A 25,848-nucleotide genomic window follows, 5' to 3' on the forward strand; every position below is an offset into this window, starting at 1 on the left:
CTATTTCAAATTTTAAAAATATATGCTCCAGGGCTAAGTCAAATTTTAAAAATATATGCTCTAGGGCTATGTCGAATTTTACTTAAAATAATACTAAACAACAAATATGCTCCAGGGCTAAGTCAAATTTTACTCAAAATAACACTAAACAACAAATATGCTCCAGGGCTATGTCAAATTTTAAAAATATATGCTCCAGGGCTAAGTCAAATTTTACTCAAAATAACACTAAACAACAAATATGCTCCAGGGCTATGTCACTTTTTAAAAATATATGCTCCAGGGCTAAGTCAAATTTTACTTAAAATAACACTAAACAACAAATATGCTCCAGGGCTATGTCAAATTTTAAAAATATATGCTCCAGGGCTAAGTCAAATTTTACTCAAAATAACACTAAACAACAAATATGCTCCAGGGCTATGTCACTTTTTAAAAATATATGCTCCAGGGCTAAGTCAAATTTTACTCAAAATAACACTAAACAACAAATATGCTCCAGGGCTAAGTCAAATTTTACTCAAAATAACACTAAACAACAAATATGCTCCAGGGCTATGTCACTTTTTAAAAATATATGCTCCAGGGCTAAGTCAAATTTTACTTAAAATAACACTAAACAACAAATATGCTCCAGGGCTAAGTCAAATTTTACTCAAAATAACATAACAAATATGCTCCAGGGCTGTGTCAAATTTTAAAAATATATGCTCCAGGGCTATGTCAAATTTCACTTAAAATAACACTAAACAACAAATATGCTCCAGGGCTAAGTCAAATTTTACTCAAAATAACACTAAACAACAAATATGCTCCAGGGCTAAGTCAAATTTTACTCAAAATAACACCAAACAACAAATATGCTCCAGGGCTGTGTCAAATTTTAAAAATATATGCTCCAGGGCTATGTCGAATTTTACTTAAAATAACACTAAACAACAAATATACTCCAGGGCTGTGTCAAATTTTAAAAATATATGCTCCAGGGCTATGTCGAATTTCACTTAAAACAACACTAAACAACAAATATGCTCAAAAAACTAAATATTGCTAAACCACATGCTGCTTTAAAATTGCGCAATAACATTGACACGCTCGTCGACCTCATAGAAATATCTAACTACGTCATACTAAGGGGATTTTCGGAAAGCTTCCAGCCTGAGCGTTAAAGCATTAACCACTTCCCGCACGCGCCTAACCATATATACAAAAACGTCATTAAACTCGCTCTCGATGTTTTTGTCCCCGCTGTGTTTTTTGCTCGGTGAAGCTGACATTGTAAATCTAAAGACAAATGTTCCAACTCTGTGTTAAAGCTGCCAAAAAACTTAATGATAATCTGGGAATTGAGTAAAATTACTGATGTTGCTGTTTCTTCCTCATGTAACAGAGCATGGCATTACCACGTTAGGAGAAAGGTTTTGTAGTTGATTTTAGAATGTAGCGTATACTTTTTTAAATGTTGTTTGAAGCAGTAAACAAAGAATATTTACAGAGTTATATACCCGTTGGCGCGCTACTCTAAAAAAAACGTTGTTAATTGTTTAAAACACAATCAAGACACACGGGATATAGGTGCTAACGATATCCCATCTTACCCCGGCGTCGTGGCTCAGTGGTTTAGGGTTAGGCGTCTGCATCGAGAACCGAAGGGCCCCGGTTCGATGCTCGACGGCGGTACTAATACTGATCGGCGTATGTGTCCTTGGGCAAGACACTTAACGGACATTGCTCCAACCCAGCGGTCACTTATGGGTTGTCCAAATTACAGTCATACACAGGAAAAAAACAAACAATTACCCACAAAGTTGCATATATATGGTGACTCGCTGCCCAGACGAGGATAAACCTTCTGTGGAAGTGCGTCCGGTTGTGACGTTGTGAGTACGAGTGTGGTTCTCGAATGATGTTCGCGAATCGTGTGAGAACGAGTTCGCAGAAATAGTCCGCAGATGGAGTCCTATATATACGGGTCAAGAATCGGGACAAAAAACGGAACTTGGTCGGACCGGAGAACGAGTTCGCAGAAATAGTCTGCAGATGGAGTCCTACGGGTCAAGAATCGGGACAAAAAACGGGACTTGGTCGGAACGGAGAACGAGTTCGCAGAAATAGTCTGCAGGTGGAGTCCTATATATACGGGTCAAGAATCGGGACAAAAAACGGGACTTGATCGGAACACTGGAGTCGGAACATGATAACAAGAACTTCACTACCGCGAGCACGTCACTTCCGGACGTACAAGGGTGTTGGGGTAATGGGCCAAGTCTGGCCTAAATCCCAGGTCCTCACAGACCTCACCCATACAGAATAGAATAAATAGAAAAATCCCATCTTACCCCACAACACTATGCAATAAAAGAACAAGAACAACAGTTCAAAAACGTTCTATTAGGCCACTAACCTGTCCAATAAGTACATCAGTAATCAAATGAAAATACTTAGTTTATTAATACAAGTGCATTTATTAATATAAAGAATTAAATGGCATACTACAACTATCTTGATGATATTGCAATGTGCTTATGTTCCATTAACTAAAGAGTGAGAAAAAGCATATTTTAAGAGTACGTTACTACTATAAGTTTATCAGGTACATAGGTTTAATAAAAACTGCTTGAAGAACGTAAATATTGACTAAAAGGTACTAATAACATTGGCATATATTGTAGATTTTTTGTCAACTTCTCTTACTTTTAGATTTGAGGCAAAGGATTAGAAATTTCACAGATGATGTAGAATTGCTGAAGAATTAGTTACGCATGTTGACACATAGGATATTCTTTACTTCTAATTAGATTCACCAGAGGGATGTAAACCGTTTGGATTTTGATTTTGAAACCTCCACAGATCTTCACACATTTCATCCACAGTCTTTTCAGTTTTCCAGCCAAGTTCTTCAAACGCAAGTGTTGGCTGGCAATACATCGAAGCCACATCGCCTGGCCTTCTATCTTGCATTACTGTCTTGATAACAACACCTGATGCCCTTTCAAAAGCTTGAACCATTTCCAACACTGAAGTTCCAACCCCTGAGCCTAAGTTTATTGGTTGGAAACCTTGTTTCATATTTGGTAATGCCTAAAACAACATGGAAGAAATACAGTGTATTAAGCAACAAAGTTTATTTCCGACAAAGGCTATTAGCTTTAGCAATGTATGTAATACAATCATATATATTACCCATTACATGTGTGTTTTTATGATTGTGGGATCAAACTTCTTTACCTAATATATGTATTAGCCTACTGCTTTTGTTTAAATAATAGTGGTGATACAAATATTAGGCAAAGTTATCAAACCTTCAAACCGGAAAATACTGTGAGCATAAACTTGTCATCTTATCTGAATGATGCGAACTTCAGTTACGCTCTTGTAAAAATAACAAGGTAAAAAACTAACCTTAAGAGCAGCAACATGACCCTTAGCTATGTCAACAACATGAACATAATCTCTTACTCCTGTTCCATCAGGAGTAGGATAGTCGGAACCAAACACATTAAGAGCTTTCCTGCGGCCCACTGCAACCTATATGTATATAATACAAAAGGTATATATAACATACATATTTGATATTTTAATATATACATTCGAAATTTAAAATAAAAAACTTTTAGACTGGAGGCTATGCCCCTGTTAGTAGCAAAGGCAGCAAAACACATCCTATAATTAAAGTTGATACCTGTGCAATGAAAGGCATTAGGTTGTTAGGAATTCCTTTAGGATCTTCTCCTATCATTCCAGAGTGGTGTGCTCCAACTGGGTTGAAATACCTCAGTGACATCACCTTCCATTGGCCATCAGATACCGTCACATCACGCAAGATGTTTTCAATGAAAAGTTTTGTGCTAAAGGATAAAGCTCAATAAGTAAACTCTTATCAGTTAATTATATGAAAGATTACTTATATATTGCTTAATGTAGTATTTGTATCATTTATACACAGTAGATGACCTGAGAAACCCGGCATTTTTTTATACACAGTATCATATTGCCTGGTGCTCTAACCTGAAGGTTAGGGGTACAAGCCTTCATTGTGGGCGTATATGTCCCTGGACCTGGATAAGACACTTATCAAAAGTTGCTTCAACCTAGTGCATTAATGGGTTGTCTAATTTGGGTTGTCTAATTTGTCAGCCATTGTGAAAAAACTTACGTGGTAACTTGCTGTGGGCGGGTATTAGGTGCATAAAACAGAACACCTGTGTTAAAATGACTGCCGCTTCCCCAACGCACAAAGATAAAGCTGTTACACTCATTCATAGTATTACCTACGTACCTAGCATATGGGCAGCTACAGTTACCAACAGGGCTTTCCTCTGTTAGTGGAAGTTTCTCAGGTGGTACTTCAGCATACACAGTTGCTGAGCTACTGAATATAATGTTCTTCACATCGTGGTCATTCATTGCTTTCACAAGCGTTAAAGCCTCTGTTTGGTGGTAAAACAATGTATAGTAAGTGGGGAGAAATGAAACATGTTTTTATTCTATAATCCTAGCCCTGCGACCTAATGAGATGAAGGTGCTATCAGTATCCCATCTTACCCCACAGACCACAGTACTATAATTTAAACCTGATTTTAAAAAAAGAGAAAACATCGCTTACATGAATGAAACAATAAGTGCCCGGCCCAAAGACACACACCCATAATGGTACTGCAACTCATAACCTCTGGGTTAGACGCAGATGTCCCACCACTGTGTCACTGCGACCGATTTTACATAAGATAATTCTCACTATATTTTAATAAACTAGTTATTATAACGCAAAACTAAATTCACCTTTAACATTGTTCTTGTAATATTTCATTGGCAGCTCTTTGGATTCTCCAACAGCTTTAAATCCCCCTGCATGGATCACAGCTTTGATTTTAAACTCATTGAAAATTGAATCCATTATATTTCTATCGCCATAACTCCCTTTCCTGAAGTAAAGCCTCTTTCTTTGAGAAGCATTCTAAAATAATATTGTTCACAAGTTAGAAAAATGATTAGTATATTGTGAGCCACTTTAGATTTTCTCATTGGTTTATTAAGGGAAATGAAAGTTTCTTATTTATTGGTTATTGTTTTATGTTCATGTGGCTTTTTATATGTTACAGTTTTACATATTTATATACTTGTTTATGTACAACTACATATTATTGTTTTCACTTCACCTACTACTACACACACACATATATATATATACAGTATGTACTTATTTTTACTATTGTAGTTGCTTCTTTATCTTTGGTATTTATTTAAATGCATGTCCCACTTAATTAAGATTTATCTATGAAAAACATACCACAATATTTTGAATTCTTTTTATCGCAGGTGGTAGATTGTCTTTATCCGATGCTGCATTTGAAAGATTATCTATCACCACAACACTCTCCCCTGCTTCAAGTAGTTCCACCACAACATGGCTTCCAACAAAACCAGCCCCACCAGTTATCAAAACACACGTTTCAGTCATACTACTACCTTAACTCTTAACCTTTAAACAAATGAGGAAATTTGAGTGTTTGAAATGAAAAATGCAAGTGAATAATCAGAACTAGTGAAGAATCCTCCGGTTTTTTACAGAGGAGGTTTCGGCACACATTTATAACAAGTAAATATACAGACACACTTACACGTTTTCAGCGAGAGTTGTCCCGAAATCCAATACGGCGGCATCAGCTGCAAACTAACCTACTACGTTACATCTCTTTTCTCCTAACGAACCCATATGTTAGCCGAACAAGAGATACAACTTAAAACCAGCAGAGTTCATGCAAGGTTAAATATTTGGTAAATGACTTTTAAACAAAATGAAAAAACAACATCATTTTTTATTTTATTGTAGACAAACTTTCACTTTGCATCTGTTTTAATTTACGGATTTTAATGCTAATACAAAACTTTGAATTTGTCATATCTTGGCAGCTTGTCACGTAACTGCAACAATCCTTATTACGAAATTTGGCAAAGTTTTTAGTTCAATTTCATACAGGTTTTCGCTGTTTGCGGTTTTTGGTAAATATGTATGTGGAAGAATAGACATGAATGTTGTTTTATCGTTATTGTTAAACAGGACTTAATACTGTGTAGTCTGCTAAATACTATTGTATGCATGTGGAAATTATAGTAGTATAATTTGCACTAAACATGCTACGGGAAGGACGCGGTAAAAATGCAACCATCACAAGTCAACAGTGAACACAGTTCTCTAAATTCGGGTGCTCCTCGTGGGAAACTAACCCAAGCAGCAAAATTCCAAACCAAAAGGTGAGCCAAACCACTGTGTTCCTTGTACTGTTTCCTGCAATGTTTTAGAAAATTATTGAGCTATGCTAAATTACAATTATGGGTGCTAGTGAAGAGCCTTCCCCCCACCTTATAGGCTGGTGGAAAGTGTTAGTGGTTGGTGCGGTTAGGGGGTTAGTGGTTATAGGTGTTAGTAGTTAGTAGTTAGTGGTTATAGGGCTTAGGGGTTAGCAAATAAGGTAGGGTGGAAGACTCTTCACTAGCACCCAATTGTGTACTTTAGTAGTTTTGTGCAATATGTACCAAACATGTCATTTCAATCATTTTGCAAATATTCATTCACGGAACATAAAAAATGTCCTCATGGCACACATTTACAAACGTGGCAACTCTTAAGCACCCGTGAGGTGTATGAAATAGAACACCCGTGTTATGACGACTGTCAGTGCCCCATCATGCAAGGATGAATAAGGTATATTCATTCCCTTATTTGGATTAACTAATTCATCCATGTTTACTACAGTAGTTCACCATCTTCTACCAAGCAAACTACTCCGAAATGCTCAAACGGGGGAAAAAACAAATCAATGGAGACTTCTGGTAGTGGAAAGAAAGCGGGTATATATGTATATATATTTATATGTTTGGTTAAATAATAATAACTGGTTATATTTGTAAAATGATCTGTAGGATGTTTGTCTAGATAATTCGACTTTGTTTTGTGCTATGGCTCAGGTGTAAACACATTACATTTTTTGTGTCTTAACATCTAAATACTAAAGTGGTGCCTCTACTGCCTAAAAAAAGTGGTACATATCTCATAAACACAGTTTCATTTCATGAAATTTATCTTGCATCACCATGACAGCAGAATTGTCATGGGAGCTCAACCTACGATAGTATTAAACATTTTTGAATACAATTTTTCTGCAAATAACACTTCGACAATTGCTTATTGCTGTGGTAAATTTAATAGTCTTTAGTTTGTGATGTATACTATATTACTATTAGTTGTGAAATTAATGCTTGATTACTAATAAACTGTCGATGCTTTTAGATAGTATGAATGGTAAATGGCATGTCCCTAAACCTGGGGTTGGCAGTGTGACTTGTAACTTGGAAGAACATCTAGAAGCAACGAGTAATGGCAGGGTATATGATAAACCTAATGTGGCTCATGAAGAAGCTAATAGAAATGGAAAGATGAATGCAGCATATGGTGAATGATATTTAATACTCCTCTGAATGATTTATGTCTAAAAAACTTATAAAAAAGCATAGACATTCATCTCTTGGATAAGCATTGTTCTCTTTGGGCCATATTTCATTGTTATTACCCTTAATTGTTGCATTATCACCAAATAACCTGCTACTATGGTTTCATAATCGAATTTTCTGTTCAAGTTTTCCATAGTTGTAAATGGAATATTAAGTTTTTAAGTGTCCTGTTTTTCCGCAGACAATGTTAAAATGAATCAACAAAATCAAAATCCAGTAAATGGGAAAAACAAAATGTAAGTAAAAACATGTTTACAAATATTGGTTTAACTTTCTAAATGTCCGGCTTTATAATATAACCCTGTATTGCGCAATAATATATATCTCTCTTATTTCTGTTTTGTTGATTTGATTCAGTTGCATTAAGCCTTTGCTTTTGAACTGATCAGTTGAGGTTATGCAAACATAAAGTTTGTATGCTTATGGGAATAACTACATTGTGCAATTATATTGACTCACTATGTAAACAAAAGGTCCAATATCACCTGATGTGTTATGTTTTAGAAATAGAACTTGTACCTTGATGACATGTTTAAACAGAATTTTAACATTTGTTTTACAACCGTTTTGTAGAATCAATACATCAAGAGTTAAGACCAATTATTATAGTCAACAGTTTATAACTCTTTATACTGCACTAGTTTCGAAGAAACTATTATTGTAGGCACCTTATTTAAATTTCAACCAATAAAAGTAGTTGTAAAAGTGCAGCCTAGAGTGGTATAAACTTTTTATTTGTACATTTTAGAAGCCAATAGCTTTATAAACTAAGCAAAGATATATTATATATATATATATAATATATTTATTGCAGTGTTTCACTAAACACTTAAGATTTAAAGATATATTTTAAATCAATGATATTTGCCTATCTACATTAGTTGTATATTTTATTGTTAGGATTCAGCATAATGAAACTACTAAGACAGTGAACACAGTACACAAAGAAGCAGGTATTTCATGAGATTACTTACAAAGCTTTATGTAAACGAAACTTTTCTCTCACTTTCAATAACAACTCTCTGTTCTCTGTCTGGGCATTCAATTCTATGTAAGTGAGTTCTTATGGCATTCAATGTCATGGGAATTACGGTAGAGTTAGCCCAATTCCTTAACACCCGATTGTCATATATGAAAACAAAAGTCCCACTACCTTGCCAAAATCCAATGTCATACAATCAACCATAGTCTAATTTTAATGTGTACAATATTAATTAAATTTATTCTTTATGTACTAAGAAAAGAAAAGATTTGTATAAGATTTGGCAATTTGTTAAATACTGTTTATTTATACAAACTTTTACTTTCTTTTGTTTTAAAAACTACTGTAATGTAAAATAAATGATTGACACAATGTTTATTAAAGATATTTGCTATATGTTGTGCGTATTCAAATATTTCAGATGATGCTAAACCAACAGAACTGGGTATCAGTGCCAAAATCAAGAAAAAAAGAAATAAGAAAAAGCGTGACAAGCTACCAGGTAAGGCTTAACTAATTATTGCTGTTTAACACCATTTAAATACGTGTTAGACTCTTTGGTTTATGTTACATTACAATGTCTGAAGGTGGCCTTTGCCGTAGAAAAGGTCACATAAGTGGCATGCAAAATTAAATAAATGAATCAATGTAACTTATTTATTCTCGCTTGGTCGGGCAACGACAGTCTTACAACACGGTGTCCTGTTTCATACACCTTGTGCCTGCTCACGAGTTACCAAGTATGTAACTTTGTGTGTTATTTTATTGATTTGAATTTAATGTTTTATACAATTTAATGTTCTATTTGGCTTTACCAACACCTAAAATCCACACAGAATAAAATTAACTGCTTCACATAACCTGAGATTTAATAAAGGTAACCACAGTTATAAAACATACTCGGTATTGATCATAAATTGTTTCCCTAGCTACAAGTCCAGACCCGCTAATTCAAGCAGGTAATGAGATTCTGAAACTAGTGAACAGTGGTGTAAATAAGAACCAAAACACTCCACCAACTCCAAGTGTGGATTGCTCTGAAACACCAAGTAGGCTATTTACATAGTTGCTGTGTCTTTATATTGCTTCTAGTTCTGTATATGTAAATTTAGAGTGTCTAGTTCTCTGTATGTAATAGTGATATATAATATTATATATATATATTAAAGTTTTATTTGTTAAGTTTGAGAGTATCATTACAGTTGATCAGTGTACTACAATAAAGCTTGTGAAACCCTGTTTTAAATCCTGAATCATCTTAACACATATTTCCATGTATATCAGAACACTTCAGATATGTTTTTGCCTTACAGAAATCCATCAGAAGAAAGTGGTTCCATCTACACCCACCATTTCCCCTGGTATGGAAAAACTTGGTTTGAAACAAGCAGAAGCTCGGCTTAGTAGAGATTATATATTTACACTGGAAAAGGTTTGTACTTTTGAACTATTATTAAACTTGACTTTTCAGGTTTTCTAATAAGAATTTTATTGGTTGTGTTGCAGTAAAAACAACCCTTTCCCATTTTATGGCAGTGAGCACTAATATAATAATTAAACAATAATATCCCAGACCCAGTACACTTCTAAACTTGTAGCTGTCATAAAATAAGTTTTTTTAGATACAACTGTTATAGAATTTTTAGATACAAAGTAAACACCATTAAATACCTTGATTTATTATAGGCAAAATTGTTTATTATCTGTAGAAATCTGAAGACTTTCCCCATGCAAAGTTTGTATGTAAACTGTGCAACTATCACCTTGATAATGTACCTCTTGCACACAAGCACATTAAGGAGAAAAGGCATCAGAAGGCACTGAAGGAAAGACAGCAGGTGGGTTGTAAGCTATTCTATTCTATACTATGAGAATGAGGTGCCATGACTTGGAATTTAGGCCAGACTGGCCATTACCCCAACACCCAGTGAGCCAGTTGTAGGCTATATAAAGATGTGGTAAAGCTGAGGTACAAGTAACCTGAAGTAGGCCCACTGTTGTTATGTGAACTGGGTAATAGGCCGCAATTTTTATCATGTGTCTTACTACTTCTCCAGCCACCAGGTAATGGGCCAACTGTGGCCTAAATTTAAAGTCCTAGAACATGCCTCACTTTAAGATCTCACCCACATAAAAAAGCACCTCATCTAAACAAAAGAACGTCATCCACATAAAAAAAATCCAAATTCAAAATTTATTTCTCTAGGACAACATATTACGTGAGCTCTCCCTTCCTTCCCCCCCTGCCATCAACAACCTACAGAAGGTCTTACTTACTGAGGTAGTAGCTGAAGTAATGAGTGAAAGTGACGTACAACTACGCACTAACACAGTGCAAGACCTTGAACAACTTATCAGCACTCATATACCAAGTATGTGGAAATTTTCAATATGTTAATTGCAATATGTTAGTTTTAATATATAATATATATATATATATGTTACTTTCAGAATAAATTTTTAATATACTTTTTTCAATAGCAATGTTACTATGTTATTTTCAATACAAGATTTTAATATGCTGTTTTAAAGAACATTAGAGTCTATATATACATGATGCGATTTTCAAAGAAGTGACACAAGGTTATTGTTCTATCATGCACAAGCACGATAACATATAACAAGAGCAATAACAATTTGTCACTGCATATTCTTAGTAACAGCACTGAATCAATTATTCTGTTATGTCTTTCTAGTTAAAGCAACATTCTTATACCTACAGTGTATAATTTGCATAAATGCAAGACTTACCATAATAACATTTTTACAGCGTAAGTATAAGAAATAAACGTTTCATCAAGTAGGCTATACAATGTTAAAAGTTTACTTTTTTACAGTTTCGTAATGGAATATTTTTCAAAAATTTAAATCAAATGGTTATTAATTTTCACACAGAGTCACGTGTTGTGTTATATGGTTCATCATGCAGTGGGTTTGGTTTTACATCAAGTGATGTGAATGTTGATCTACAATACCCATCCACCATGCGTGCTCCTGCTGCCTTGCTTAAAGTTCTTTCACTTCTTCAAGATTCAGGTAAAAAAATCACATAAAAACAGTTTAGGTAAAACAGAAAAAAACAGCAATTAATGCATTCTATACTATAGGTAAGGTCCTGTAGTATAAAACTCTGACATACCATGGGACCTGAGATTAGGCAATAGCCCCATTATGCACGAGCCTATATATGTGTTAATTTATTCTTCATTTTCCACCATAGAGACTTACCAAGATGTGAATGCGGATTTTCTCGGAAAGAATCCTCGGATTAATTTCACGGATCAAAAATCATCACTTAACATCTCTTTAAGCACGGGGAACGAATCGAGCATCCTGACAAGTCGTCTGCTACGTTTCTACTCCCTGCTTGACCCCAGAGTAATTCAGGTGAATTTACCAGTAATTTTCCGTCATATATGACTTCATCAATTAGACATGATATTGATGAGAATATGGATGAATGTAACTTATTTTATCCTTCTGGAAAGCAACAGTCGTTATAACACAGGTATTTCGTTTCATACAACTCCTGCCAGCTTACGAGTTACCTCCTATATATACTTTGTGGGTGTTTTTTTCTGTATAGCTGGAAATTTAGAAAGCCCAATAGGGACCACTTGGTAAGAGCAATTGTCTAAAAGTTTTTTTTTTAAACAGGTATGCTCACAGACTACAGTGGTAGTAGCGACAAGCTTTGAACCCCAAACCTTCGGGTTAGAGGAAGAAACATATTCACCATGTATATAGCTGTTCCCACATGTCTAATACTTGTTCTTACCCCCCACAGTTAAGCATGGTGTTTCGTAAATGGGCAAAAATGTGTCGACTTGATCTACAAAGTGAGGGTTCCCTACCATCCCATGCATTCATCATTATGACCATCTTCTTCATGCAAAGGCACAAATATATACCAGCTCTACATGAGGTATGGCTAAATCTGTATACTATGTTGTATATATTTGAGGTAGTGGGGTTTAGAGTCTAAGCAAAATCGAGTTGAATGACAAAAAAAGGCATTACAAACCTTATAAAAGTAACATGTAACCAAGCTTTTAAAATACGGGTGACATCCTTTGTTTTAGCACTCCAGTTTTAGGCTTAAAATAGCTTTTATTTTGCTGATACAAGTACATAATAGAGGAAGAGGCAAAAGTATAATTGTGTTACTTTTAACCAACAAGGCACCGCAGGTTTGACGACCATGAGTGTGTGACTGCATTTTACCAATGTCACTCCTGAATTTGCGAAAACAAAAAAAAACCTATATGTAAATATTAAATCCTGTCCCAGATAATTGCTGACCACGACATGACATCCATATTGAACCATTCTTCCATTTCTAAATGTGAGTTGCTGGACTTTACAAGTGGTTCATGTCATTACACGGCAACTTTACCACCTAAACAACCAAGCAGTCCTGTAAAGAAGCCAACCCCTACTGAAGAGGATGAAACTGGTATGTCATTTGTTGTTATTATTATAAACCATATGCCTTGATAGGTTTGTAAACATTGAATGAATAAATGAATGTGTGTAACTTATTTATTTCTATATGGCTGGGTAACAACTGTCGTTATAACTTGATAGTTTTTTTCAAAAAGGTTTTTAAATTTTTACAACGACTGTTGTTATAACACTGATGTTCTTTTTCCTAAAAAAATGGTTTTCAATTGTGGCAAAGTCTGCCTTTTAACATTGGTGTTCATTTCGTACTAAAATAGGAAAACAATTATTTCAAAATTTCAAACAGACTCGGACGCTGAAACAAACACGACACTCGAGAATTGCATATCTGAATCTCCAGATAGCAATATTGAGCTTGATTCGCCACTATCAGGCGCTCAAGAGCCCGTCAAGCCGTCCCCCATACAACCCAACAACCCTGTTAACCTTATGGGAGGGTTAGAGGGAAAACAATTGCTTGTTGCTGATTTGTGGTTGGCCATGATAAAGTTCTTTGCATTGGAGTATCCTATGGAAGACCAGGTTAGTTGAGATCGGGGCTGAATTCGAGGTTTAAAGGGGCATACCAATGAAAAGTTAAATTTGTTTAGGCCTGTTGATGGAAAAATAAACAACAGTTTGTTAGTTTATACATAGGTGTCAGCTGTTTCAATATTTAGTTAAATATTTAATTCTGGTAAAAATTTTAGACTCAGATTTGTCCATAGAAATATAGGGAATTTTATTAATAAATGTGGTGAGTGCAATATACTTCAGCTATGTATTAACAACACCCTGGGGCCTTAACATTACGCCCAAAATGTAATTTTATAACGGACATAACCCCATACCTGCACACTCAAAATCATTTCTTTGTTATAAGACCACCTGTATAATGTGTATATAAGCATATCAATTTTCAGATCATATGCATCTGCACAAGTCGAACCCTGCTTAGATCAGATAAGAATTGGAGCAGAAAAAGGGTTGCAATTGTTGATCCTTTCTCTTCCAAGAGAAATCTATGTCGTTCTATGACTCAACAGGTAACATTATGTCGATTATGACATCATAACTCAATGTAATAAATCCCTGAATTTTACCCTGATATGGTGCTCATATAATCTGTTTTTGTTCAAGCCACACAGCAGTTAGCCGTTAACCCTACCACCCCAGGTTTGCTGCCTATTTTTATAGTATATAAAATGTAAAAAACTTGCAGGCAGTGTTTGGGTACATGATGTCCCGGTTAAAAGCAGCCGTGACTTACTTCTATGCTTCACGTGCACAAAATGATACACCGCAAGTATCATGTGGCAATCATGATGTGAATGATAACACTCCATCTACTAGTAATGGTGGTACAGGTTTGTCTCAGTTGTATACGTTTGTTTATATATATAGTAGGGTGGGGGAGGATGAGACACCTTTCGCATATAATATCTAAATATTCTGATCGTGTCTTAAACAATTAACAACGCTCCATGCTAGTTGTAAGGATAAGGTTTTATATTTATATGAATGTTCTTGGTTTACTACCAAATGACCAGAAAATAGAATGAAAGGTGTCCCATCTTTCCCCACCCAATAAATATGTTATGCTGATTCTATATGGCTGTGAACCTATGGCAAGGCAGCGGAATTTAAGCCAGAGTTGGCCTATTAATATTACCCCAAATTCCAGATTCTGGACTCTTTACTGTTTTTTTTAAAATATGTTCTAAAACTATTGGTAGTTATTACTGGGTTTCATTAGCGGCAACACAGAGTCTTAACATGTGTTTGAAAATAGAATCCAAATTAAAGTCATACGAATAACACATGCAGTTTAACGTGATCATGCGTTAAAACAACTAGAGATAGCATCACCAATTCAATGGTAATAATACACAACAACATTAGCCTATAACAATAATGTTATTATTATATCTTAACCAAACTTCCCACCATCGGCAGGTATAGAGGAACAACTGGATGAAGTTGTTCCAAAAATTTGTGACATGGCAATCCACTCTGTGCTTGACGAAGTTGCTGAGGATACTACAAGGTTGTTACTTGTAATATATATATATTAGTTAAGTAGTATATAATATAAAGTATTCTCTACAAAGTTACATATGTAGTAACTTGTGAGACACGAGGTGTATGAAACAGACCACCTGTGATTTAATGACTATCGTTTCCCATGCCCGCTAGAATAAAGTAAGTTATATTCATTATCATTCACCTTCCATGTTAACTATATATATATTACTTATTGCAGGTATGAGTTTACTAATAAAGTGATAACTGGTGGACACTACCCCGTCAAAGTTTGTGTCCTGTGCAAGAATGAGGGGCATGTTCGCAAGGATTGTCCCGATGAAGCTAAAGTTATGGACCTTGTGGAACTACCACCTATAACCAAGTCTCTACTAAATGCACTGGATCGTGTATGCAACTATATGTATGGTAAGTTAATTGAATGTTATTTAAATATATGGTATGTTATCTGCCAATGCAGTCTATTTTGGGGCGGTTAGGTGTTTTGGTATTTTTATTGTTGTATAAAATTTATCTGCAAATGGGGCGTTATCTTCTATATGGGTTAGGTCCTATAGTAAGTTCATTGTTATTTGTATCTTATAAGTAATATTATCTACTAATGCTGTTTTAAGGAATGTTATGAGACCTAAAATTTATACCAGAATTTTCCCATTACTTTTTAGCTGATTGTGCGATAAACAGTTTATTAAACCAGTAAAACTTGCAAAACAGTCAAAGGGTCATATTAATGACGATTCAAATTAATGTCTGCTCATTTTTGGATTGCAACCAAACGGTTGATAAGCACTGATATAAATTCTGTGATAATACAATTTACACAGAAAACTTCGCATTGAGGCAGAAGGAAGTCCAGGAAAGAAACAAAATATGTGAAGCACTTATGAATTACATACAACGCAAATACAACTTCAAATGTCAGATGAATTTATTCGGTTCTTCAAGAAATGGTTTTGGTTTTCGTCGTAGTGACCTTGATATTTGTATGACTTTCTATGGGAATGCTACAGGAGAGGTAGGGCTGTTCATTTATATATAATCTTTTATAAATAAAAGCGGCACATATGGTATAAAATGTAGTGTATTTTGGAAAATCGGAGGCAAAGCACAGTTGGTTAGCGTGTCTGCCTCTGACCCAGAGGTTATGGGTTCAAGGTTTGTCGCTGCTACCATTGTAACCTATGTGTTGATCCAACCCAATGGTCACTAATGGATTGTCAAAGTTGTCAGCCAAACTGAAAGAAAAAACAGTCACCCACAAAGTTACATACCTAGTAACTCAAAAGCTGCTACAGGGGGTATAAAACAGAACACCCGTGTTGTAACTACTGACGTTTTTTACATTCATATACATTCATTACTTTTTGTTTCTCCAGGATTTAGACTTCGTGTCCATCATCACTGATGTTGCGAAGTGTCTTCGTAGGAATTCCGATCTTTGCAACATCCTCCCAATCACCACAGCTAAAGTCCCGATCGTAAAGTTCGAGCACAAGATGAGTGGCTTGGAGGGAGACATAAGTTTATACAACTTACTGGTAATTTGGTATTATTTGGGGTAATGGCAAAATCTGGCCTAAATCCCAGCGTCTTAAGGACTCTCCCATACAGAATAGAATAACGATCTATTTGTCGTAACCAAGCTGGTATAATATAGGCAAGAAAAAAAATAAAAGAAATCATATTTGTAAAGTATGAATGAGTGAATGAATATAACTTATTTATCCTCGCGTGGCAGTGTAAGAACAGTCCTATTAACACGGGTGTTTTGTTTCATACAGCCCACTTACAAGTTAGTAAATAACTTTGTAGGTGGTTATTTATGGCTTTTTGCCCATATCCTTATGCTTATATTTCATTGTACAAACATAACTGTACAATGTAGCTTAAACTGCACATAACATCAGGCACAAAAGAACACAGCCATGTTATCCTGTTATTCTTCCATTGATTGTCGATGCAAGGTGCTCGGGTATGCCATGAAAGTTTTCGTGAAGCGGTGTCAGATTGGTGATGCTTCACGAGGCTCATTATCATCATATGCATACACACTCATGGTCATATTCTATCTGCAACAGAGGAAACCTCCAGTGCTGCCAGTTTTACAACAGGTTGGTTGAATGCATTTAAACGTTTAATTGATTGGTCAACACTGGAACACTAGTTCTAGAATATTTTGATGCAGAACCCACTTCTTGTCTTTCTGTTCTATGTGAGTGAGGTCCCACAGTGTGGCACGCCATGGGCCCTAGGATTTGGGCCAGAATTGGCTCATTATCCCCCTTTTTGGCCTATGTAATTTCAGCTATCAAAACCAGTACTACAAGTCGGAAGTATTTGGTAACTGAACGATACCAGGTTCAATGCTCAATACTGGTAGATATATGTGTATTCTAGCAGTTGTTATTTTACTAATGAGTAGTAGCACCCTGGTTGGTGGGGTAATGGGCCAACTCTGCCATAGATTTGAGATCCCATGTCATTTCAGGCCCAAGGACACAAACACAGTCAATGATATCAGTATTTAGCATTAAACACTGTATCCTTGGATTACAATGCAATTACCTAACCACTAAGCCAAGGCATCAAACAAAAAAGTCACATATATTCACTTCTAAATATCCACAGTTATACGAAGGTAGTGAACAACCTGTAGATACAATAGATGGTTGGAATGCCTGGTTCAACAGTGATGTCAAAGCTTTGGTAAGTATTCATATTATGTACATACATCAGGCTTATGAAATATATATGTTGTTTATGTCAGGCATATTAATCCTTTTTAAATTACTATGTTTTTTATTTTTATTTTTCTGTAAAAGGACCTGAATTATATGTGGAAAATATTGCATGGAGAATTGTTTTAGATTTATTGGGGCTTGATTTTTGTCTATTTCGTAGGGTTTTTGTATCACCATATTCTTACTGTATTTCTTTACACAAGAATCGTTGAACTCTATGAGCACCAGATCTGGGTCAGATTCGCGGAATTTATCACAATCAAACACACATACCTTTAATAGCCTCTACAGCTATGGTGTGTGAACTTTACATGTGTATTGCAAAGTATTGTAAATATTCACAGAAAGATATCTGGCCCGAGTTTGGCAAGAACAAGGAATCCATCGGCGAGCTGTGGCACAATATGCTTCGCTTCTATACAGAGGAGTTTGACTTCAGACACCATGTTGTGTGTATAAGAAAGCATGAACCATTGACTGTGTTTGAAAAGGTAAGTTATACAATACAGTGATATGGGGTAAGACACCTTTAGCACATAATATCTAAATATCGTGTTTTAAACAATTAACGCTGGTCTATGGAAGTCTTAAGAATATGGTTTTATAATTCTTTGTGTGTTCTTTGTTTACTACCAAATGGGACGAGAAAATCAAATGGGATATCAATGGGCCAAATCTGGCCTAAACCCCTGGGTGTTGGGCTAAGTCCAGCCTAAATCTCAGTTCCTCGAGAAAGTCTTCCACCCATATAAAATACTTTCTAATATAGGAATGGACTTCCAAGTTTATTTCAATTGAAGATCCGTTTGATTTGAACCATAACCTTGGTGCTGGTGTATCGCGCAAGATGAGCAACTTTATCATGCGTGTGTTTGTGAAAGCAAGGCAACACTTTGCCAACTTACCACCGAAAAATATGGATCCTATTCATGAACCTGTAAGTTGTGTTAAACATGATTATGTTAAAAAGTTATAGTTAAAATGATTACAGTAAAAAGATTGTTAAAAGTTATGTTAAAATAATTATGTTTGGAAATAAAAATTAGGATAATTTTTATCGATACCACACCGTTTCACATAGACATCATATATTCAGGAATATTTCTTCGATGCCAACATCCTCATGGATGGAGAGGAAGCTCCCAATGACCGATGTTGCAGAGTTTGTGGGAAGATCGGACACTTTGTACGAGACTGTCCCAGGAAGAAAAGAAGAAGAGGACAAGATAATGGTGATTGTGAATGTTTAATTATCATTGTGTGGTTGACAGGGATATTAAAAAATTTTGACAGATAAGTTTTTGACAGACAGTTTTTACAAAGAGATTTTACGGACAAGTTATTGACAAGACAGTTTTACTGTATAACAGACATTCTTAAGGTTTATGTGAAAATATTCGAAAAAATAGCCAATGATTTATAATGGTATATAACAGTGGTTCCCAAACTTTTCTTCACCCGGCGTCACTTGAGCTGTTAAAAATGTTTGCAGTGCACTGCGCACTTATAGCCAACTACGTTAAGCGTAACATTCATGTTATATTCGCTATCGCAGTGGTATAAAACTACAATTTATATGGAAATAAAATATTAATAGAAATCAATTTTCTCGACCATGCTGGATTGAGAGCGCTTCTGCAAACTTTAAAGTCGCACTCGACAAGTTGCGGCAGCGCACCAGTGTGCGCGGCGCCCACTTTGGAAACCAAGGGTATATAATATAAAACTGCTGGAAGAAGAAATTACAAAACTGTTATGATCTATTTATTTAATCAGTGAATAAATCTAATTATACCTGTAATCATGAATGAATGTCACTAATTTTCCTAATAACAGTCCTTATAACATGGGTGTTCTGTTTCATACACCTCGTGCCCGCTTATGAGTTACCAATTATGTAACTTTGTTGGTAAATAATTCACTTGATTTAAATTGAACTTTATATTATTTAATGTTCTATTTGCCTTTGCTAACATGCAAAAAGCCTCAGAATACAATTACCTGTTTTACATACTTGGAGATAATAAACCACGCACACAAAACTAACGTAAGCTTATATTTAAACAGGGCAACAAGAAGTAAAGGATATGAATGAATACAGATGTTTCTTATGTGGAGAATTTGGACATATTAAGAAAGATTGCCCAGAGTATAACAATGATAGTACGTATTGTATAATTCAACTACATAATGTATGATATTTTTCATTAAAATAAAAAACAGTTTTTACGTTCATTTTTTTGTTTTTAACTCTGGCCTAAGTCCAACTGTGGCCTAAATCTCAGGTTCCATGGTGTGCCATGCCATAGGACCTCACCAACATAGAATAGAATAGAATACAATCTAATAGTTTGGCTTACTTTAAAAATAGTGCGTATATGTGAAATTAAATGTGTAAAATATGACTATTTTATGAGTACAACATAGGTCCTAGGATTTAATGCAGGATTCTCCCACCATCCCCAAAAATGAATACATATACATAATATATAGCTTATACTAACCATGTACAAACCACGCAGGTAACTTCACAGGACAAAACAAATTTTTCCGTGGTTCTTCACCAAGAAACTCTGACTTTCAACAAAGGAACTTTCAATCTCCCAAATACAAGATGTCTCCTCACCAGAATAATAAGAGGAACAAGTATGTAGCTTCTTTTTGTTTATAAAGTGTTTTTATGATGGTAGGGTATCTGGGTATGGTTTTAAACACATGTGGTATATTTATTAATTCTTTTTATTTTATTTTTTATATATTTTTATATGATGTTTTTTATAGCCCCACACCCAGATACATAGTATATCCATAAACCTCATGCTCACTGTCGAGTTATAACATAAATGTCTTCCTATGCACAAAGCACATTATATTATTACAGTAACACTCATTACGCCTAATATATAATCCATTAACATCACAGTTCCCATACACCTGGTAGCAGAGACACAAGAAGAAGTAGCCCCCCACCCCACCCCAGCCATCGATCAAATGAAACTCGTGCAAAGATGAATCTATTTCCACCTCCTGCTCAGGAAAGATCGATCGAGAGCAGTCCACGTTTCGTGCAATCATCACCAAAGCAAATTCCTGATAAGAGGTATTTATTCTAACACATTGAAGGTAATCGGCCAATCCTGGCATAAATCCTAGGAGCCATGGCCACGCTGCGAGATCTCACCAACATAGAATAGGTGTTTCTCTAGAGAAATACTATACACAAGTTGTAACACCGAATTCTGACTGTTGTTTTACCAAGTCAACCAGATTGGTTCAAGGCTCTTTGCTCTTACTATTGCAGGCGTACGTGTCTTTGAGCAAGACACTTAGTGGCTTTCCCCCTAGAAAAACTTTTACCACCAAAGTTGCATACAATCGCAATTTGGCAGGAAGTGCATGAACAGAATACCCATGTAATACAGACTGTCGTTTACCGGCCACGCGAGTATTAAGCAAGCTAGGTTCATTCATCTCTAATTCCAGGCGGACACCAAACAAACAGTGGCCTTCCTCCCCCCACACCCAGCAATCTCCTGTATACCACCAACCACCATCTGCATCTACACAAGGTTACCATGGATCTCCATACAATGTGATTCCTTATAATAATGGAGTGTATGGTGGATCGCCATACAATACTGGGATGCCTGATCATGGTAAAGGTAGGACTGTATGGAGTGTTTGGACTGTAGAATTCAGGTCTTAGGATATTTAGAGATCTTAAGATTTGTAAAGATTTATTGTGTTACTGTATAGGAAACATTCCCTGATAAAGTCTTGTATGACAGACATAACTTTAGAAATACACAATGTTTTTTTATACTAGATAAGCTGTTAAAATATTATTTAGTGAATATGGTTTTACTTTTTAAACCAAGTCTATAAAATGCAGTTGTGTCATATATAGGCTGGAGTGTTTGTATTAAATAAGATACTTAAACAGCAAACGCTATGGCAGACGAAACATCGGTTCTTTAACATCACAAAACAAAGGTCAGGAAATATCTTTCACACTTACAATATATACTCCTGACAACAACAATATATATAATAAAGAAGTTTATTAAAACAATATTCATAATAATACACATATAATTATAAAATCCACCTATAACCAGCACTGTACATAAACTGGGTATTCCTTTTACTAAAAAAGCAAGACTAATTTTTTGAAATGCAGAGATAATTTCAGACCATATTTCTTTTCCTATTACTCCACAAAACTCGGGTCAAATGAAGTCATTCTAATTTCATCTCCAGCTACTAACTTCAACACCCCGTAGCATCTTTCTTCCGACGTTATGTCCATTAGTTTGTTTTGTACGTCACGTTTCTTTGGATGAAACTGCATAAAAATATCAACTCTAAATGAGTCACATGCTACTAATTTATTTTTTTTACTCTATGGTTTTTATAGCAAAAAAACACGAACCATTTTTTAAACATATTTAATTATACAAAAATGTCCCACAGTTACACAAACTAAAATAAAATTACCCCTATAATTCTCAGACATAAAAACTCAATTGGTAAATATAGCAAACACAGTCTACTGTGGCTCTGCTCGTTTGTACGAACCCCTAACATCAAGTTAAACACATTTCAGGGTCAAAAGTGTTAAAACATAACGTCACCTATATTCCAAAAATTAAACCTTGAAAACTCACCTGTATAAGATAGCCAGGTCTTTTCATGACTTTGTCATCATAAAACATTGCCACTACATCTTGTGTGTCAATTAAACCAGATCCAAACGTTAATTTCTTTAGTTCTTCAAATGAAATGCGGAATTTTGAAGCTCGTATTATGATTATGTCTTGTGCATTACTCTGGAACAAAAAAACATTTGTTTGTATCGCCACCATGGCATAGTTAGTTAGCGTACATGCCCCTAATCAAGAGTTTATGGGTTCAAGGCTCTTTACTGCTACTATTGTGGGAGTATGTGTCTTTAGGCAAGATACTCAACGACAATTCTTCATACCCAACATTGTATATGTACATTCTATTCTACATGGGTGAGGTCCTATAGCTTTACACACCAACTGACCTAGGATTCGGACCCCAGTTACCCCATTACCCACACTTTGAAAGCAACTACCTTGTATAGTTCCATAAGTTGTCCTTCATTTACTTCAGTAAGATTTACAGAGGTTTGTCCAGTATTCCCATTTCCCATAAAACCTGAAAAATATAATGTGTCAAAATACTTGCAATGTAACTCAATGTATAATAGGGTGGGGTCGGTGGGGCAAGATGGACACCGTTAAAACACTATGTCCCTAATCGTGTTTTTAACAATTATCCACGCTTTTCGGGAGGATACGCACATATATTTTTTGTAAATATTTTTCAATTACTACCAAATGTTATGGTAATGTGAATTCTCTTCACCTTGACTTGGTAAATCGCATTCATTGTAAGATTCAAATGTCTCCATACACTCCTGGTCGTCGTTGGTTTGGTCTGCGTGTCTTTGATCATCACACCCTTCGTGTATAGGACTCAATGTTCGCTTGTTAAGGGTATAGCTTGTGTGTTCTGTTGTATCCGTTACACCTTCCGTATCATTCGATGTCGAAGCATTTTCCGTCGTTCCTGTCTCATTTTGTAACCTGTTTGATTCTTTATGTGTATTGGTGACATTTTTGTTGCTTAATTTCTCGCAGTAATTATCATCGGTAGCAACACTGTCCAGCGACGACACAGAAAACACTGATTCCCAGTCACTGTCCGCTTCAATAGTGCTACAATCGTCCTGACTCATGATTCTCGCGTGCTCTATGGTCACGTGATGCTGTGTCATGCGTTCGTCATCTTCCACGCTTGCCCTTGATAACTTGACCACACCTCCACACCATTGACCACTGTTTATAGCAGTCGCTCTATCCAACTTCGTATGCAACCCTACACGCTTAGCAAGCACCACAGTATGTGTCGATTGAAAGGACTTGGGTTGCGCTGCTTCATTTCTATTTTTATTTAGAGCATTTTCAGAATCCTTCCTTTTTGCACAATCGTTCTCCTGAACTCTGTGACTTGTATTGAAGTGTCCATCCGCTACGTTCAAAGCTTGTACTTCTCTGGAGAACTGATCCTCGTATATCCATTCTAAAGTTAATTTTAACCGACCTGGCTTAACATCAACGTTATATTCCAAACTTTTCTCTTTAAATTTAAAACTTGAAAGAAATTGAAGCAAATTTTCCGGCAGATTCAGCATCTCGACTTTTACCAGCAACCAAATCTAAACCTACAATACAAAACACGTATCAAAATTTCACAATTTTTCTGAATCTTATATTAATTCTTAAAACCAGAATCTATAAAACTGGTGCTTAGAAAAATCGGATCTAACTATTCTTGTCACCACTTTTCTGGTATATAACATTAACAACAAATATAGTACTGTGGGGAAGATGGGACACCTTTTCACGTCCCATTTGGCAGTAAAAAAAACATTTAAAGAATTATAAATCTATATCTTCACGACTCCCGTAGATCGTTGTTAAATGTTTGAAACGCAATCAGGATATTTGGATATTATGTTCCAAAGATGACCCATCTCCCCTCCACCCTACAATACGATGCGCAATTTACCATATCCCAATAAAGACTCGTCGTGTGGCGTACTGAAGGTTTACAACAAATCTCTCTTTGCTACACAATACGTAATACAACATAATAACATGCCCGTTAAAAACACTAGCAAATTTAACCATTCTAAAATTAGAGAAAAATTAACATACGTTACATAAAGTACCCTACACGATACGTTACAACATAAAACTACATACACGCAAACCAAACATAACACTCTCACACGTCCTACTAACGCAGCTGCTTCACCACTTTTACTGCAGACCCGATACTGCAACTGTCGTTTTACTGATAAGGCCACTCAAAACGATAGCTTAACTTCTAAAGAATTTTATATTTGCCTTCATTCATTAGAAATTTAATAGTCGCTTTATTTAAATGCAATTACGTAACCTAAATGTAAAATTGGTTACTAGAAGCGGACACTAGGTGTAGGAAACGGAACATTTGTATTTTAACGACTGTCGTTGCCCCGCCATGCGAAGATAAAACAAGTTACATTTTTACGAATATAAAAATAATTGACTAAATGAATGTAACTTCAACTTGTTTTATTCTTGCGTGACGGAGCAACATCATTTGTTACAACACGTGTGTTCTGTTTCATACACCTTATGTCCGCTTACGAGTTACCACGTATGTGACTTTGTGAGTGATAATTTAAGGTGATTTTTGAAGTATGTAATGAGTAATGTATCCATATATTTTACAGATCCTCACCGTGACCAGATGGGCAATGGAACACAATATCTCAACAACCCGGCAATGGTGCAGGGCAGAAACCGTAACATGGCATACAGTCCTATGCACCCTCTACTATCGCCGATGATGAACGACGGTCAGCAGATGTCGCCCGGCAGCCGTACCCCAATGGGGAGCTCTCCCCACAAGCAGCAAAGGCACCATAACCGTCGCAACCAGAAATAAGACCCACGACAAGCGTCCTTTATCGTCTCGTAAAGTTTTATCCCCGCTTACATTAGTGTTGTTTGGTGATTATTTTTTCATCACTTTTTAGGATGCAATTTAGCGCGCAACATTTTCTTCGAACACCTTTGGTTTTATGTTTTCTTGTGGTTCTAGCTATCGTCTGCCACTTGTTTTGCTTCCAAGACGTTTTATTCTTTTAAACTTTTAGCGCCGCACCCTGAGACGGGTAAGCTTGAAATCTGAAAACAGATTTCTGTATTTTGTTTTAAAATAAATTGATTTAGACCAATGTGGTTGCTGTTTATCAGCTGCAATAGGTTTCCATCCGGTTTTGTAAGCCAATATGATTTTTTTGCAATATAAAACTGTGGTTGGCAAATTTGTAGGTGTATCAATTTGTTGGTCGGTATATGTTTGCCTATCTTAGAAAGAAATACACTAGGTTGGCTTTTTTCAATGGGCCATCTCACACTTTTATTAAGAAGGATTTAAACATGGTAAATGCTCCTAAGAATTAAGTGTATTTTTTAATATTGACTTTGCTCTTTGCCGATGGAAGTGCAAAAATGTCGGTTATTTAAAGTTATATACTATCTC

General features: G+C 35.7%; 3 protein-coding genes across 6 annotated transcripts; 1 reads left to right on the top strand and 2 right to left on the bottom strand.

Moving 5' to 3' along the window:
- Positions 1–2,427: 2,427 nt before the first annotated feature.
- On the bottom strand, positions 2,428–5,763 carry LOC149735827 (UDP-glucose 4-epimerase-like). Its single transcript, XM_089878330.1, has 7 exons — positions 5,622–5,763; positions 5,291–5,482; positions 4,783–4,957; positions 4,280–4,430; positions 3,683–3,848; positions 3,403–3,528; positions 2,428–3,081 (listed from the first exon to the last, which is right to left on the bottom strand). The coding sequence occupies exons 2-7, from the start codon at positions 5,459–5,461 to the stop codon at positions 2,791–2,793; spliced, it is 1,080 nt and encodes a 359-aa protein (XP_089734456.1). The 5' UTR covers positions 5,462–5,482; positions 5,622–5,763; the 3' UTR covers positions 2,428–2,790.
- A 242-nt stretch (positions 5,764–6,005) lies between these two features.
- LOC149735828 (terminal uridylyltransferase 4-like) lies at positions 6,006–25,540 on the top strand. Of its 4 annotated transcripts, none has more exons than XM_089878309.1 (32): positions 6,006–6,255; positions 6,758–6,852; positions 7,292–7,453; positions 7,694–7,748; positions 8,413–8,465; positions 8,916–8,996; positions 9,424–9,543; positions 9,808–9,926; positions 10,204–10,332; positions 10,701–10,866; positions 11,390–11,530; positions 11,715–11,881; positions 12,282–12,419; positions 12,785–12,950; positions 13,245–13,480; positions 13,861–13,983; positions 14,160–14,304; positions 14,894–14,984; positions 15,201–15,388; positions 15,805–15,995; positions 16,357–16,518; positions 16,888–17,091; positions 17,609–17,686; positions 18,066–18,212; positions 18,491–18,658; positions 18,818–18,953; positions 19,319–19,432; positions 19,789–19,884; positions 20,244–20,367; positions 20,645–20,821; positions 21,205–21,377; positions 25,034–25,540. In XM_089878309.1, exons 1-32 carry the CDS (start codon positions 6,161–6,163, stop codon positions 25,246–25,248), a joined length of 4,455 nt encoding a protein of 1,484 aa, XP_089734435.1. In that variant the 5' UTR covers positions 6,006–6,160; the 3' UTR covers positions 25,249–25,540. The 4 variants fall into 4 exon arrangements, with proteins under 4 accessions (XP_089734435.1, XP_089734434.1, XP_089734433.1 ...); XM_089878308.1 differs by having other exon boundaries at positions 6,761–6,852; positions 21,205–21,383; XM_089878307.1 differs by having other exon boundaries at positions 6,008–6,255; positions 21,205–21,383.
- Positions 21,766–24,006, bottom strand: LOC149735829 (uncharacterized). Its single transcript, XM_089878329.1, has 4 exons — positions 23,116–24,006; positions 22,823–22,905; positions 22,389–22,550; positions 21,766–22,066 (listed from the first exon to the last, which is right to left on the bottom strand). The coding sequence occupies exons 1-4, from the start codon at positions 23,942–23,944 to the stop codon at positions 21,932–21,934; spliced, it is 1,209 nt and encodes a 402-aa protein (XP_089734455.1). The 5' UTR covers positions 23,945–24,006; the 3' UTR covers positions 21,766–21,931.
- Positions 25,541–25,848: the final 308 nt, after the last annotated feature.

Source organism: Ciona robusta, chromosome 5, assembly GCF_009617815.1.
Source record: "Ciona robusta chromosome 5, ASM961781v2".
Lineage (NCBI taxonomy): Eukaryota > Metazoa > Chordata > Ascidiacea > Phlebobranchia > Cionidae > Ciona > Ciona robusta.